Source organism: Erythrolamprus reginae, chromosome 2 (assembly GCF_031021105.1).
Source record: "Erythrolamprus reginae isolate rEryReg1 chromosome 2, rEryReg1.hap1, whole genome shotgun sequence".
In the NCBI taxonomy this organism is placed as follows: Eukaryota; Metazoa; Chordata; class Lepidosauria; order Squamata; family Dipsadidae; genus Erythrolamprus; species Erythrolamprus reginae.
The window spans coordinates 89,658,587-89,673,893 of record NC_091951.1 but is presented as its reverse complement, the minus strand read 5'-3'; the positions used below and the strand labels follow the sequence as shown (position 1 = coordinate 89,673,893).

At 37.0% G+C, this 15,307-nt stretch overlaps 1 protein-coding gene across 1 annotated transcript in view; it reads right to left on the bottom strand.

The window, feature by feature from the left end:
• Nucleotides 1–15,307, bottom strand: part of LOC139160595 (inter-alpha-trypsin inhibitor heavy chain H3-like) — a 37,373-nt gene that overhangs the window by 5,319 nt on the left and 16,747 nt on the right. Inside the window, exons 10-16 of the mRNA XM_070738664.1 lie at nucleotides 13,151–13,276; nucleotides 11,398–11,579; nucleotides 10,476–10,661; nucleotides 9,139–9,278; nucleotides 6,830–6,990; nucleotides 865–1,011; nucleotides 69–273 (exon numbers count right to left, since the gene is read on the bottom strand). Of these exons, the coding sequence (XP_070594765.1) occupies nucleotides 69–273; nucleotides 865–1,011; nucleotides 6,830–6,990; nucleotides 9,139–9,278; nucleotides 10,476–10,661; nucleotides 11,398–11,579; nucleotides 13,151–13,276 (1,147 nt within the window). The remainder of the gene's footprint in view (nucleotides 1–68; nucleotides 274–864; nucleotides 1,012–6,829; nucleotides 6,991–9,138; nucleotides 9,279–10,475; nucleotides 10,662–11,397; nucleotides 11,580–13,150; nucleotides 13,277–15,307) is intronic.

Genomic DNA, 15,307 nt, shown 5'->3' with positions numbered 1-15,307 from the left:
AAACTTGGCTTCGGGTCGCATACGACCCGAACAGAACAGCAGGGTTTAAATGTGATTTAGGCTCTTACGTGGGATTTGCTATGGTAACTTCATCCAACCATGTGAATGTCATCTGCTTTGTGCCATTGTGTAGAATGATTTTCTCAGGAGTTACTTCAAGCTTTAAATTCAGTTCTTCATTGACAATCCCAATTCTCCCGATATAGCTGTTCTGTGGCTGGACATCATTCCTGCTCTGCTTATTTCCAATCAGCTCTCCATTGACTGTAATGCCTTTAAAAAGAATGAAGAGGAGAGGCTCTTTCAATGGAAAACAATTTGATTTTATTCTATAAATAAATACAATTAAAGGATGATCAAGCAGTTTGAAATACTGAAATACATTAGTAAAATGAAACAGTATGTTTTACGCCCGGCAAAATTACTGTAATAATAAATATTACAAAATTTCTTTTTCAGTTCCGTTCCTTCTCTGTTACAGACTATTTATATGGAACGTTATCTACTATCCTGCCCCCTTCTTAAAGATTTGGATGGCCCCAGTATTACTGCTCTTTTGTAAAGCTGTGAAAATGTGGCTCTTTCCTCCAGTCATCATGTCATGGTGTTAGTTCAGCTTGTTTTGTAACTACCTTGGATGCACTGTGTTTGCTAATGATTACATGTTGTGACACACAAACACACACAAACACCCTTCCCCTTATTTTTCTGCTTTAATCCTAGGCAAGTTGCCCAAAGTTTCAATTTGTAAATTTGATGATCATATAAATTGATTAAATCGACAAACACACAAATATCTGAGCTATTTCTTAGGCAGGAGATTAAATAAGAAATCTGTCTCTTGGCAGGGTCATTTCAACTTACCTGTACTAGGGTCCCTGATAAGGTTTAAAATTTTCCCTGGATCTTCATAAATGTTAAAGCAAAGATGATCATCTTCTTGTGGGATGTCTATGATGAAATGTGGATCTCCATCAACTGCAGAGAGAAATGGGCTGCTTGGTCTTTGATTCTCATACAAAGCCTTCTATAGATAAGTAATGTTTTGCCCCTTTTATCATTAATGTCATCAATATATTCAAAAAAGAGTCTGAACTCAGGTGTTTGGTTGGCATTGTAGTCAGCCATAGTTTGTTTTAACCTCTGCTTGTTGCATGTCCCAGATGGCTGACTACACCTCATTATTATAAGCCATGATATACAGTACACAATGGCTATGTTGCTTTTGATCAAATTACATTCACACAAGACTTTAAACCAAACACACTACATTGTGAATTTTGCATCACTGTGAAAGATTTTATTTTGCACATTTGAGGTTTAATTCCAAAGCCATTTGATTGAAACTTTATGGCTAGGTTCTATGAGATATCTGCCATTCAATATGTGTTGAAGGTAGCACAGTGGCTCACATGGTTAGGATGTTGGATTGGAGGTTAGCAAGACCACATTCGAGACCCAAATGCTGCGGTGAGGTGGGGTGAGCTCCCATCCTTCACTCCAGCTCTTGCTAGGGACACGGAAGGATCCTCCAATTGGACGTCCCCAAGAAATGGTAATGTTACCGGCTAATCTTTTCAACCCAGAAATGCCTTGCTGCTTCTGACATGAGTACGATGCGAATATGGGATGGAAATATTTTCATATAAAGTTTGCATTGGAGTTTTAGATTTAGATTCACCTACTTATGCAAATGTACTGTTAGTTGTTATTGTTTAATTGTTTAATTGTTTGTTTATATGTAAATAAAAAAATATTTTTTAAAAAAAAATAGATTCACTTACTTATCTCCTTTTGTTCAGAAATTCTCTTATCCATATCTTAGAGTTTTCTAATCAGTGTTTGCTATAATTGATGAATCATCTGATTAATATTTTGAGAGGGATGATAATATAGCTATAAAGACCACCCATTAAATGACTGTTGAAAATTACATTGGGACTGAAAAAGAAGACTTACATCAAGGGACGTATATAAGCGCACTAGAGTGCCTTCCGTCCCCTGTCCTATAGTCTCTCCTATATCTCGTATTTCTTCTCTACTATATCCTCTATAACATTCATTGTGTATTATTGTGTATTGGACAAAATTAATTAATTAATTAATTAAATTAATTAATTAATTAATGCTACCGGTCTTCTAAGTTCCAGCCATCACAGCACTCCCACAGTCATGTGACTGTGATCTGGACAGTTGACAACTGTTTCACACTTCCAAGGATTGTAGTATCCCATGATTATATGTTTATCTTTTGACACCTACTCTGCTGGCTTCCCACAAGCAAAGTCAACAAGGAAATTGACAGGGAAGGCTGCAAGTCATTCTGGTAAATCTCTTGCACCCTCCTCTGCCTGGTAATAGCCATTCCTGCACTACTATGCCTGCACTATGCACTATATCTTGCCTGCCTGCTGGCCATTTTTGCAAGTCACCTGGAGCTCACCTAAAGACCTGTCATCTTTGCTGAATGATGGCAGCAGGGATCACTGGTGTTGCTGTTGCTAAGCAATGCGGTTACATCATATTGCACTTTACTGTTGCATCACTTAGCAACAGAAATTCCAACCCCAGTTGCAAGAACTACCTGCAAATAGAAATTCCAGGAAAGAAATTCCAAGAAAGAAATCCCAATCCCAATTGCAAGGCCTACCTGCAAATGGTTTGGCAAGGCAGGATTTTCAGTCATGATAACTAAATTATTATTTTCCAGGTTTTGTGGCATGGCAAACCACAGTTAGAGAAAACTAGAAACAAAAAAGGGATATAATCTGCGAAAGAAAAGGGTCTGTACACTACTCTTTTAGCATAGTCCTAAACCTCCAAATTAGATGGGACCAGTAGTGGGATTCAGCTGGTTCACACTGGTTCAGGCAAATTGCTTGTTAAATTACTCACTCCCCACTCTCAAAGTGGCTCCTGGGCACTGTGTTGTGCTGCAATGGAAAAACAGGAAACAGAGAACAGAAGGAGAGAAGGAGAAGGCTGCTTTCCCTCTTTCTTCTCCCTATTCCTCCTCCTTCCCTCGTTCAAGCTGCTCCATTGCCCGTTTCTCCATTGCAGCACAACACAGCGGATCCACTTTGACAGCATGTGTGTGTGTAATTTAACAACCAGCCTGCCCAGGTCAGGTTGGCCATCCCAAATGTGCAGCAGATATGGAAGACGGAGATGGGCCACACTTCCCACAACAGCTAACCTGGGCAAATTGGTTGTTAAATTATTTGAATCACACCACTGGATGGGACCCATGTATATTACTAATTTGTTTTATGGTAAAAAAAAAAATCACAATGTAAAGTGTCCACCAGCAGACTTTAGATATTACACTTTTCTCCTTCTTTCCATTTACACACACACACACACACACACACACTTACACAAAAAACACATCAAAACCAAACTTACCACTTGTGTATCTGTGACTAGGTCTTGATGAGCTATATGATGGATAAGAAGATGCTGGTACTGCTGCACGGGGGGGAGGGGGGAGAAAAGGGGTTACACAACTGAAATTTGGATACTGTATTTGTTTTACCAACTTTAAGGCACACTGAATTTTCATCTCAGTTTTCATCCTGATTTTACCAGCAGAGTTTCAGTGAACGCTATATTTCATGTGACTGTTTTTTATTTGTAAAATGTCTGTTATTGTCAAGTAAGTAAAGGGAAAAAAACAATATGAATGAAATAAAATAACATGTATCATTCCAATGAGATTCCAATCAACTAATAAAGAAAAGTCATACAAGAAGAGTATAATGAATCTGATATACTTGAAGAATTTCTGTCAAGGATTAACTGGTCAAAAATTATAATGGTTCATTTTGGGCATTCCCATTGGTTCCATTCTGTCCTTTCCAGTGAGTTGCTTTTATTAAAACAGTTTTATTTCAACCACTTGAAAGATTATCCTGATATATGTCAATGAAGATTTAGTCATGTTCTTCTATAAGATTTGCCCAATGGGAAGAAATCCACTTCAGAGATAGCTACATTGACCACAATAACAACTTTATGACTGTATAGAAGACAGATCCTGAGTAAAAGGACATTCCATTGATGGTCACGATACTAAATAACTTTAAAATGATTTTTGTCAAAAGATAAATGTATGGAGATAAAAACTCTTGGAGATGAAGTGGATTTATCCATCCATCCACCCAACCCACCCAACCACCCACCCACCCACCGATCTATCTATCTATCTATCTATCTATCTATCTATCTATCTATCTATCTATCTATCTATCTATCTATCTATCTATCTATCTATAGCGTATACACCAAGAAAAATTCCTTGAGTGTCTAATCACACTTGGCCAATCCTATCCTATCCTATCCATCCATCTATCTAAATATCTGTCTGTCTGTCTGTCTGTCTGTCTGTCTGTCTGTCTGTCTGTCTGTCTGTCTGTCTGTCTGTCTATCTATCTATCTATCTATCTATCTATCTATCTATAGTGTTTCTCACTAGAGATTTTTGAGCAGTTTATAACTTATTCTTTTACTACAAAACAATAAAATCCAACTAAAAAAGCAATACAATTTTCAGTTCTACAGGCAGACTGATTATGCAAACAAGGAAAATAATGTATTTCTGTGGGTTTTTTTTAATATTACTGTTAACAGTATTTTCAATCAGTTCAGAAGAAATGTAACAGAAAGAATTTTATCCAATTCCTTTTTAATGAAATTAGATAGTTCAAAAATATAGAATTGTCACTTACATTGTCGAGTAGCTGCAAATGAAAGAAATGCAAAGAATTACATTAATATGAATAAGGAAAAGAACCAGAAATCCTCACTTTTTTAAAGTGTTATTTTATTATTAGGAATTTCTACAGATGCATTCCTGAAGGATCAAAATACTGTACCCATAAGCCACACCCAGCATTCAAATCAGTTTCAATTACTTTTTCCAGTGCATTCTAAAAGTACTGCTCAAAAAAAATAAAAAGGGAACACTTAAACAACACAATATAACTCCAAGTAAATCAAACTTCTATAAAATCAAACTGTCCACTTAGGAAGCAACACTGATTGACAATAAATTTCACATGTTGTCAGCACATACAACTTTGTACAGAACAAAGTATTCAATGAGAATATTTCATTCATGCAGATCTAGGATGTGTTCTTGGAGTGTTCCCTTTATTTTTTTGAGCAGTGTATATTATGCAGTAGAGAAAGGGAGCAAGATTTTTAATTTTAATTTTACCTATTTAATATGCACAATTAACAAAACAATTTTACATTACAATAGAAACCAAAAGAAAAAAGGGGGGAAATTAGACAAAACCCCCCAATCCCAAACAAACTAAGAGAAAAAAGGGGTAGAAATGCTTACAGTTATCAAAAGCCACTAGCTTACTAATAAATACACTAATATAATCAATACAAAATATTATTTTAAATCTTCGCAAAATTGCTGCTATAGCATAAACGCATTGCTACATTCTTTAATTAGTAAAAAATACCCTTTCCAAAGTAGATAGATCATACATTTTCAACAACCATTCATTCAAATCCAAAATAAAATTACTTTTCTAATTTCTCAGTATGATTCTTCTAGCCACCCCACGTGCTTCACAGAATTAGCAGCCTTACTGCATTGCATATAAAAGTCCATTCTTTGTTATACATGTTGTAGTGTCTCATACATAGATGAAAGTGTGGAGCTTGTGATACTTTGCCTCAATTCTACTTTTGTCATTCTACTGAATGCCAAATGAATGCCGCCAGTTCCTACAAACATCCATTATCCAGACCAAATATTTCTCCATTCACATGGCCAGTTTTGACATATATCAAATTTATGTTTGATATATTTTACATTTTAAATATAAAATATTTTATATTTAAAATATAAAATATTTTATATTTTAAATATAAAATATTTTATATTTTAAATATAAAATATTTATATTTATATTTATAATATGTAGATTTCTAATATGCTGTATGCCACCCTGAGTCCCAGGAGAAGGGCGGCATAGAAATCAACCAACCAACCAACCAACCAACCAACCAACCAAACAAACAAACAAACAAACAGATGAGCCTCAAGATCCATATCATTGGTAGCAATGAACTCCCAATACCATTTAGTTATATTAATTTATTTTTTTTAAAATTTAAAGCTAAAAATTTAAATAAAAGTCAAACTTACCCTCAGCTGTTCCAACATGGCAAAAGGTGAAAAGTAAAAGGAAGAATGACATTATTAATAAAATATTGCTTTGATAAACAAAAATGCTCTGCAAGAACATTAACAATTTATAGTCCTATAAAGAATTGTGAAATCTTTATAGGAATGTGAAATAAATACTGTCCCTCTGGAATCCTTGGTGCTTGGAGTGGGATTCAAAGGGAAATCAAGGCGCTAACAACTCCAATAAATTATCAAAGAATAAACAGCCTAATCAAATAACTACCAAGAACAAACATCACCCTCACCATCACTGACAGGGTAGTCACTGTGTTTAAACAGAGAGCATCCATGTAGATATAGTACCAAACTCTCCATGTAGATGTAGTATCATTAAGGACCACTTGTTGAGTATGGTTTGTCAGCCAGTTACAAACCATACTTAATCCAATCCAATCAATCCAATCCTTCAAAATCCAATCCTTCAAAAGGTAATTCAGAATACATAGCCGCCTATAAAAGCATCATTTTCTAGATCAATAAAACATTTACATTCTTTTCCAAGCTTATAGGACTGCTTCACTAAAGTGCTTCAGACTATCTCCACATGTAAATACAGCTATTTCGTGTATGTGATGATATCACTTATGTCATGGTAACATTATAAAAATTAGTAAGTATAGGTACCTTCTAGTGGCTTGTCAGCAATTGCAGCTTTATCAATATTGTCTTCTGGCTTTGTGACCACCATGGATGTCAGAGGAGTCACAAACTTATACTTCAGAGACATTTCCAGGGCTTTGGCAGTAAGATTAGTCTTCTCATCGCCCTTCGCTGAATTCCTAGAGGACAGAACAACATTTATTATATTACTTACCACTAGATGTTTTTACAACCAGTGGCATTAAGGTCTTTATTTTTAAAGGATGCAATACATACACAAAAAATAACCAATATCTACAATAGTAACCAAAGCTCTATGTTCCATTGCAGTAATGCTTTGACAACTAAATACTGGGGTCAAGTAAATGAAAATGACTATTTCCATTGTATCCTGAACATGTCCTTTACGAACATTTTGTAGAGTCTGAAATTGAAGATAAGAAGACAGCGCTTCTTGACTTGTTAAAGCTGCAACAATTTCTTTATTAGAAGGCAACTGCTGCCTAATATCTTAATTGTACAATACTTTCACAGCTTGAAACACCGACATGGAGGTTGCGGTGTTATTTACATTTTAAAGGCTGTTGTATAAAATTCTGATTACTGATACTAATGGCATTTTAAAAAAAATTCTCTCTTTTTAATTGTTTTCTGTTGTGTTTTAATTATGCAAGCCGCCCAGAGCCATTTTAGACTCAAGCTGCCTTCTAAATCGAGCAAACAATATTTTAATAACATTTTAGAACAAATGAAAATCGGGTAAGTATTGCATTATTTATAATGCTATAATCATAGCTGCCCTACATATTGAGCTGTTTTGTGTTTTCTATGGGATTTAAGGAGGAGGTTATTTAGTTAAATCCTTGATTCTTTTAAGTTTTATCATAAATTATGCTGTAAAATGTTTCAGTCTGATATTGTTTTTTAATAATGAACATGTGGTTTAGAAATTCTACAAATCAATGTGACAGATGCAAACACACTGTATTTAATGGAGCTTATGCCCAGATAATTACACCTAGGATTACTACTTCATTGGATTAAACCAGGTTTTCTCAATTATTTCTCCCCCTAGGAAGAAGTAAATATTTCGTGTGCCCCCAACTCTCCGATCTGGGCCCCAATGGAATTTTAGTGTTAATATTTATTATTTTACTTATTATAAGCTGCTAGCAAACTTGGTTGGGGAAGGCTGCTCTACTCTGGAAGTAAGTCACACTGAACTCAGTGGAGCCTGTTTTCAGTTAGGCAGGCATAGGCTGTCATGGTTTGTAAGTGATTAATGTCCATTTGAACATTAATCCACCGCGGAAGCGACAGATGAGAGTCCAGTCATTTGTTCAAAACAAGATTTCTTTTATTATAAAAGTAGAAAATAAACATGTCTCGATGGACCACATAATAAAACATGTCTTCACATGATAGAGGTATAATGGAGAATGAACAAAGAGCATGAAGAAGAAGGATGTGAGGTTAGATGTGGCAGGATATTACATCATAATAGGAGGATCTTAATAAAGCATACACAGTTAACTATTTAATTACTGAATATCTCTGGGGCTGTCAATATTCAGCGTGACATAGGCTACTGTGGTTAGGGCCGTCTTTTGACAGAGGGCCAGGCCAACTTAATCAAGCTGATGTTTTGGGGTCGCCAGCCTGGCACATAAGCACCACCTCTGCTGGGCACTCACAGTGAATGGTGCAGAAGAGGGCTTTAGGGTGCCATTTGAAGCTTTCAACCAGCTGCAGAGGATGTTCTTCCTTGTCCAGCAGCAGGTTCACCACGCTGTTCATGGCGCCCACCGAGAACAAGAACCCACACAGCTTCCCCTGCCCTGCCTGTCAGCCTTCTATTTCAGGCTCGGAGCAGCATGTAACTGGGAAAACACACCCCGTCCAGGGGAATCGATCGAAAGGGACCACGCATGTTCCACGGGACACATACACCCCACTATTTGAAAAGAACTGGATTATTTATTTATTTATTTGTTTGTTTGTTTGTTTATTTAGTCCAATACACAATGAGGGTTTTAGTGGGTATATATCTATATACACATAGTAAAATACATGATGAAGGTTATAGAGGAGATACTCATAGTAAAATATATCTAAGAAAGAATAGAAAAGAAGGTATAGTAATAGAACATATCAATGAAATAATAGAAGAAGAGATATAGGAATAGAAGAAAGGTATAGGAGATATAGGAGAGCAATAGGACAGGGGACGGAAGGCACTCTAGTGCACTTGTACTCGCCCCTTGAACAGAGGATATTTCTATACAATTTCTAAACTAATGTATCATGAGGATAATATCATTCATTACCGTTTTTCCAAAAGCTGTTGAACGGTTAAGTAAGCCCAAAGTCTCTCAATGTAATTCCCAAATATGTACTTCTGATCTTCAAAAGCTTTGGCTGTTTGATTAATATCTGATTGTTCAGAGAAAGTTAGGTCATCTTCAGCCTGTTAGAAATTTTTAAAAGAAAAGTTTTATTTTACTAATTCATTTGTAATTCAGATTGTTTATATTTATAGTAATAGTTTATTGTACAGCAGTCACAGTATCTCTAGGTAGTCCTCAACATATGACAATAAGGGAGCCTGGACTTCACAGTTGTAAGTCACAATGATCATAAAATGATTGGACAAACTAATTTTACCTTTTTTGCAGTGGCCTTTAAGCAGATCCATGGTTGTTAAGCAAATGCTGTAGTCAGCAAGCAGACTAATAGTACTTGTTGGGGTATGATTTTGTCATAGATAGGCTAAACCATTGTAAAAAGTGGTTGTGGACTGTGGGACCCTGGGATTGGCCATAAAAGTGGGTGTGTTACTGAGCATCCCAATTTCCTAACCCTTTTAGGGCTCCAAAAGATCCAGCAGCAGAATATTCATTTAAGTCTCCTATGTACACTCAGAGAGACTCTGCTGGATGCCAGATATGGAAAAAATACTGAAATTATTCCTTGCACTATCTTTTAATACAGTGCCCCCCACCCCAACCTTTTGGGCACCAAAGACTGTGGAGAGAGGTTTTTCCGTTTGTTTGTTTGTTTGTTTGTCTGTTTGTTTTTTATTTATTTTATTTATTTTATTTATTTTATTTATTTTATTTATTTTATTTATTTTATTTATTTTATTTATTTTATTTATTTTATTTATTTTATTTATTTTATTTATTTTATTTATTTATTCATTCATTCATTCATTCATTCATTCATTCATTCATTCATTCATTCATTCATTCATTTATTTATTTATTTATTTATTTATTTATTTATTTATTTATTTAATAGGCTGCCCAACACCTTCCAAACTCTGGATGGTGCCCAACATCTAATATAAAACAACAATTTAAAACCCTTAAAAAAAACCCTATCACATCACAACACATCATTGACCAGAGGGGGGTATGGTTTTGTGCGCTGTCTGCATCCCATGGATGGGCTTCACTTGTTTGTGTGACCCAGTTTCTGGCATGCTGTGGACCGTTGCCGATCCACAGACTTGGGTTTGGGGAGTTCTGTTTTAATAGATGAGTTGTTGTGCTTTGAATAACAAGTTCCCATTTATATGACCCTTTTAAATAGGGAACCATTATATAGAGATGGGGGCTGCTCTGCCCCATGTGAGTGGAGAAGGATCCAATCTTGTATTTACCCCATGAGCTTTCACATCTGCAGTAACACTGTTGAGATCATCGTCTATGATGCGTCCAGCCACAACAATTTCAGAACCGTCATAATAGTGTTTAAAATGATTTTGAGTCAGATCAGATATGGCATTTTCAGGGTAATTTAACTCCACTTCAGTAAGTAAAGGATTGGCCACTTCATCATAAAAGCCCTAAAGGAAAATGAAACAGAATGTTTTTTAAAAGCAAATATAGAAACCCCTTAACCGAATTATCAGCAAAACTTCAGCTTGACTGTTTGTCACGGCGAATGGGTGCACCCTTAAATTCCATTATTTACTAAGGAGCTAACTTGGTGTAGGGGTTAAGGTGCTGGCCTGGAAACCAGGATATTGTGAGTTCTGGTCTCACTTTAGGCATGAAAGATGGGTGTTTTTGGGCGAGACACCTCTTCCTTAGCTCAATGCATCTCACAGGTTTGTTGTCGTGGGAAAAATAGGAGGAGGGAGGATAAGTGTTCACTGCTTTGAATTGTTTATTAAAAAAATAATGAAGGTGGGATATAAATAAATAAATCCAAAATGATATATTTGCAATGTGACTATCCTTTGTAGCTGTGGAGGTGGCTGTTAAAATGCAAGTCACTGGCTCCCAGGGAAATAGATAAGACTTGATCAGCTACCATAACAAGCCAACATAACATGCACTGGGGCAGTGTAATCTGAAGCTAACAGAGAGCTCCCTTCCACCAATCTTTCTGTTATTGTACTGGAGAACTCATTGTGTGACCTATCTGACTGACCTATCAATCTCTCAAGCCATGATCATCTGGAAAAGGATGTTATTGTTTGACTTTTTAAAATAGACTTACAAGTAAAGCAATTATATAATGACTATCTTTATCTATCGTTTTATACAAACGTTGAATGGATATTTTATCATTTAAACCTGCAGCTGCAGAGCAGAATCAGAATCTTCATAGATTCGCCGAGCCAACCCATTGTTCTCTGATGCCATCTTTTCTAAAGATCCATAGTCCAGATCATAGCCAAATCCAAGATTATATAAAGGATATTTTCCTTGAATTGCAGTCCTAACGTTTTGTAAAATTGTATCTGTGTTTAACTCTCCTACAGGAAAACACACAAAAAGTTAACATATTTTTTAAAAAATACATTTGTATTTTTACAAATGTAAAACAGTTGTTCCTGTTTCCTTTATAATACCACAAGTAATAAATACTCAGCTACAAGTAATACCTACTTCAGCTTCAACCGCAATAACACAAGAGCACGCAACAGATTCAATCTTAATATGAACCGCTCCAAACTTGACTGTAAAAAATATGATTTCAACAATCGAGTTATCGAAGCGTGGAACTCATTATTGGACTCAATTGTGTCAACCCCTAATCCCCAACACGTCTCCCTTAGACTCTCCACGATTGACCTCTCCAGGTTCCTAAGAGGTCAGTAAGGGGCGTACATAAGTGCACTGGTGTGCCTTTCGTCCCCTGTCTAATTGTCTTTCCTTTCTTTCTCCTATCTCATATATTCTCTTCCTTTCTTATATCCTGTCCTCAAAGTTCACTTTCACCCTCATTTATATTATCACATGTCTATTTTTCTTTCTATGTATTTGTGTATTGGACAAATGAATTAAAAAAAAAATTAGGATGAATTTCAAATGTAGCCTGCTTTTGAAATCAGATTTGCCACCCAGGACAGCAGTTTCCTACCCTAATTCAGTTAACATGTAATTGTGGGTAGGGGTGAGATGCTTCTGGCTTGTTTGTGCCTGTCAGCTGTTGGAGAGCTGGCCGCGAAAACAGTGCGAGGCTCCACCCACCTACACAGACACCGCCATTTGGGTTCTTTTACCCTCTGCACATGCACAGAATGCTTTGCGCGTGTACAGAGGGTAAAGTGGCAGAATCCAGGTGGGTGGACAGACCTCATGCTGCCTTCAGCTCTCCAATGATTAACAGGCATGAGCAAACCGGAAGCATTTCACCTCTGATTGTGGTTCACATTAACAAAGCAACACACTGTATTTTGATAAATGAGTTGAGATCTGAATTATTTTTTTATCATGCCCAAACCCTTGCTGTTTTCCCTTTGTATGAATGCATGATCTATTTGCGTGCAATAGTTTTGTGCGACAATTTTACAATGGAGAAGCTACAGTGAACAAATATGGTTTAAAGTTGACATTATAACCTAGTTTGTTCATTGGCTTGGCTGAGGTTACACATCAAACTAATCCATTAAGTAATTTGGTCTTGTGTAAATCTGTCCAACTGTGATATATTCAATAAGTAGTAAACCCTAGCTTAGCACAGCGTGTGAACCCAGGCATTATCTATAGAGCTTCCTGGGTTTGATAAAATTAGAAATGATGATTTACTGAAGGGTTTATTACATGTTCCAGCTCATTAAGCCATAACAATGAAGGGACTCTAAGCATGGTCAAATGGTTTATTCTTGATTAAGGTGAAATTCTGTTCAAAGTTTCTAAATACAGTAATTGCATAATGTGTTTACGCTACATAAATCATTGTTAAATACATGATGATTAGTGTTAAATAGATTTATACCAAATATATGTGTCAGATGCAGAGATTAATTCATGTAAGACTAAAATATGAAACCCAAAGCTAGTTCCAGAGTATCATGCCAAGCTTGCCTGTCAAGAAAATTACCTTTAGTGGGTCTGCCATCTGTTAACATTATAATTAAGGAAGCACTTCTTTCAGGCAAAGAACCATTTTTGTGAGCCTCATTCAACTGTTCAATACCAGCCATTAAGCCACCATTAAGATTTGTCCCTGAAACAAAAGTGCACAAGTTGAAAACAGACACTTCAAAGATTGCTACAGAGAGGAGGGCAGGGTCAAACCTATTCTCCAAAGCACCTCAAGGCAGGACAGGAAATAGAGGATGGAAACTTATCAAGGAGAGATTCAACCTAGAATTAAGAAGAAATTTCCTGACAGTGAGAACAATTAATCTGGGTAACGACTTGTCTCCAGAATGTTGTAGGTGTTTCATCACTGGAGATATCTAAGAGGAGATTGGACAGTCATTTGTCTGGAATGGTATAGGATTTTCTGTTTGAACAGAAGTTTCGACTAGAAGACTCCTGAAGTCCATTCCAATCGGGTGAAATACTCCCGATTTGGGCATGCCTGCCAGTGGTCGGAGAACCAGTACTGATGGCAGCGCGAGGCTTCACCGCCCCGCCCTAACACTGTCATTTGGGGTTTTTGTTTATTTGTTTGTTTATTAGATTTGTATGCCGCCCCTCTCCGTAGACTCGGGGCGGCTCACAGCACAATAAAAACAGTTTATAACAAATCTAATAATTTACAATTTAAGATATTTTAAAAACCCCATTATTAAACAGACATACAAGCATACCATACATAAATTATATAGGCCCAGGGGAGATATTTCAGTTCCCCCATGCCTGATGACAAAGGTGGGTTTTACCTTTTGCGCATACACAAAGTGTTCTGCACATGCGCAGAGGATAAAACAACCCAAATGGCAGCATCCATGCAGGTGGGCAAAGCCTTGCACTGCTATTGCTACCAGCTCTCCAACCACTGGCAGGCACACCCGAACCAGGAGCACTTCACCCCTGCTTCCAACTCTGTTATTCCATATTCTGCATTATTGTAGCTCCACACACTTGCACCTGTATTAACATGTTTATATAATGAGAGAGAATATTGTAGCATTCTACCAGAACTGGGCTTTCATGATAAAAATCATTGTTTTTCCCCCCTTTCTCTGTGTGCCATATCTATTCCTTAGAATGGTATTTATTTTCTTCAAGCTGTTATATCTATGGCACGGGTGCCACAAATGGCATGCGGAGCCATATCTGCTGGCACGCGAACCATTGCCCTAGCACAGCTCCAACATTCATGTGTATGCTGGCCAGTTGATTTTTGGCTTGCACAGAGGCTCTGAGATGGCATTTTTGGCCATCACAGATGAAAACAGAGCCCAAGCGGGCTGCACATTGACTCCCTGAACTCCATTTTCACTGGTAGATGGCTGCAAGAGACTGTCGCAGCTGAGAACAGAGCCTTGATGAGTCACATCGAGCTGGCCATACCCCCTCGCCACACCCCCTTTCCCCCTGCGGTCAAACACAACCCTGATGTGGCCCTCAATGAAATCAAGTTTGACGCTCCTGCTGTAAAATATTCAGCATTCTTTGTGTCTCCATTTGTTAATTTTATGCCCTTATCTTGTGCAGTTTTTTTTAAAGGGCTTGCTGTTTTTTCCACAGTGAATCTTATCAAGTTTTTATATTAATGACTCTCAACTTAGCAACTTTAAGATGTGTGGCTAGGAAACTCCACACATCTTAAAATTACTGGTTGAGAAAAAAACTGTTTTAGATAATATCAATTGATTTATTCATAATAAAGAGGGGTTGATTGTTGTTCGCCATCTATTTTTTAAAAATGTTACGCAGGAATACAGATGCATAAAAATAAACAAATAATGAAAGATAGGTCAATGTTATTCTATCCCTTGATAAATGGTCCTCCCACTATTATTTTCCTTGCTGGAATGTTAATGTTTATAATTTACATCAGTGGTGGATTGCTGCCAGTTCAGTCCGATTCGTCTGTACTGGTGGCTGAAATTTCCTACCGCTCGTCGAACTTGTAGCGATGGCTGCCTGCCACATCCCTGAACCAATCCTCCAGTCACTGCTCCTTGAAAGTAGCTGGCAAAGAACCCTCTGCGCATGCACAGAGGGTCATTTATGCGCTGTGATGCAGGCAAATGTGTGAAGGAAGTTAGCGCATCGGTGCAAAATGTGCACTTCCAACATG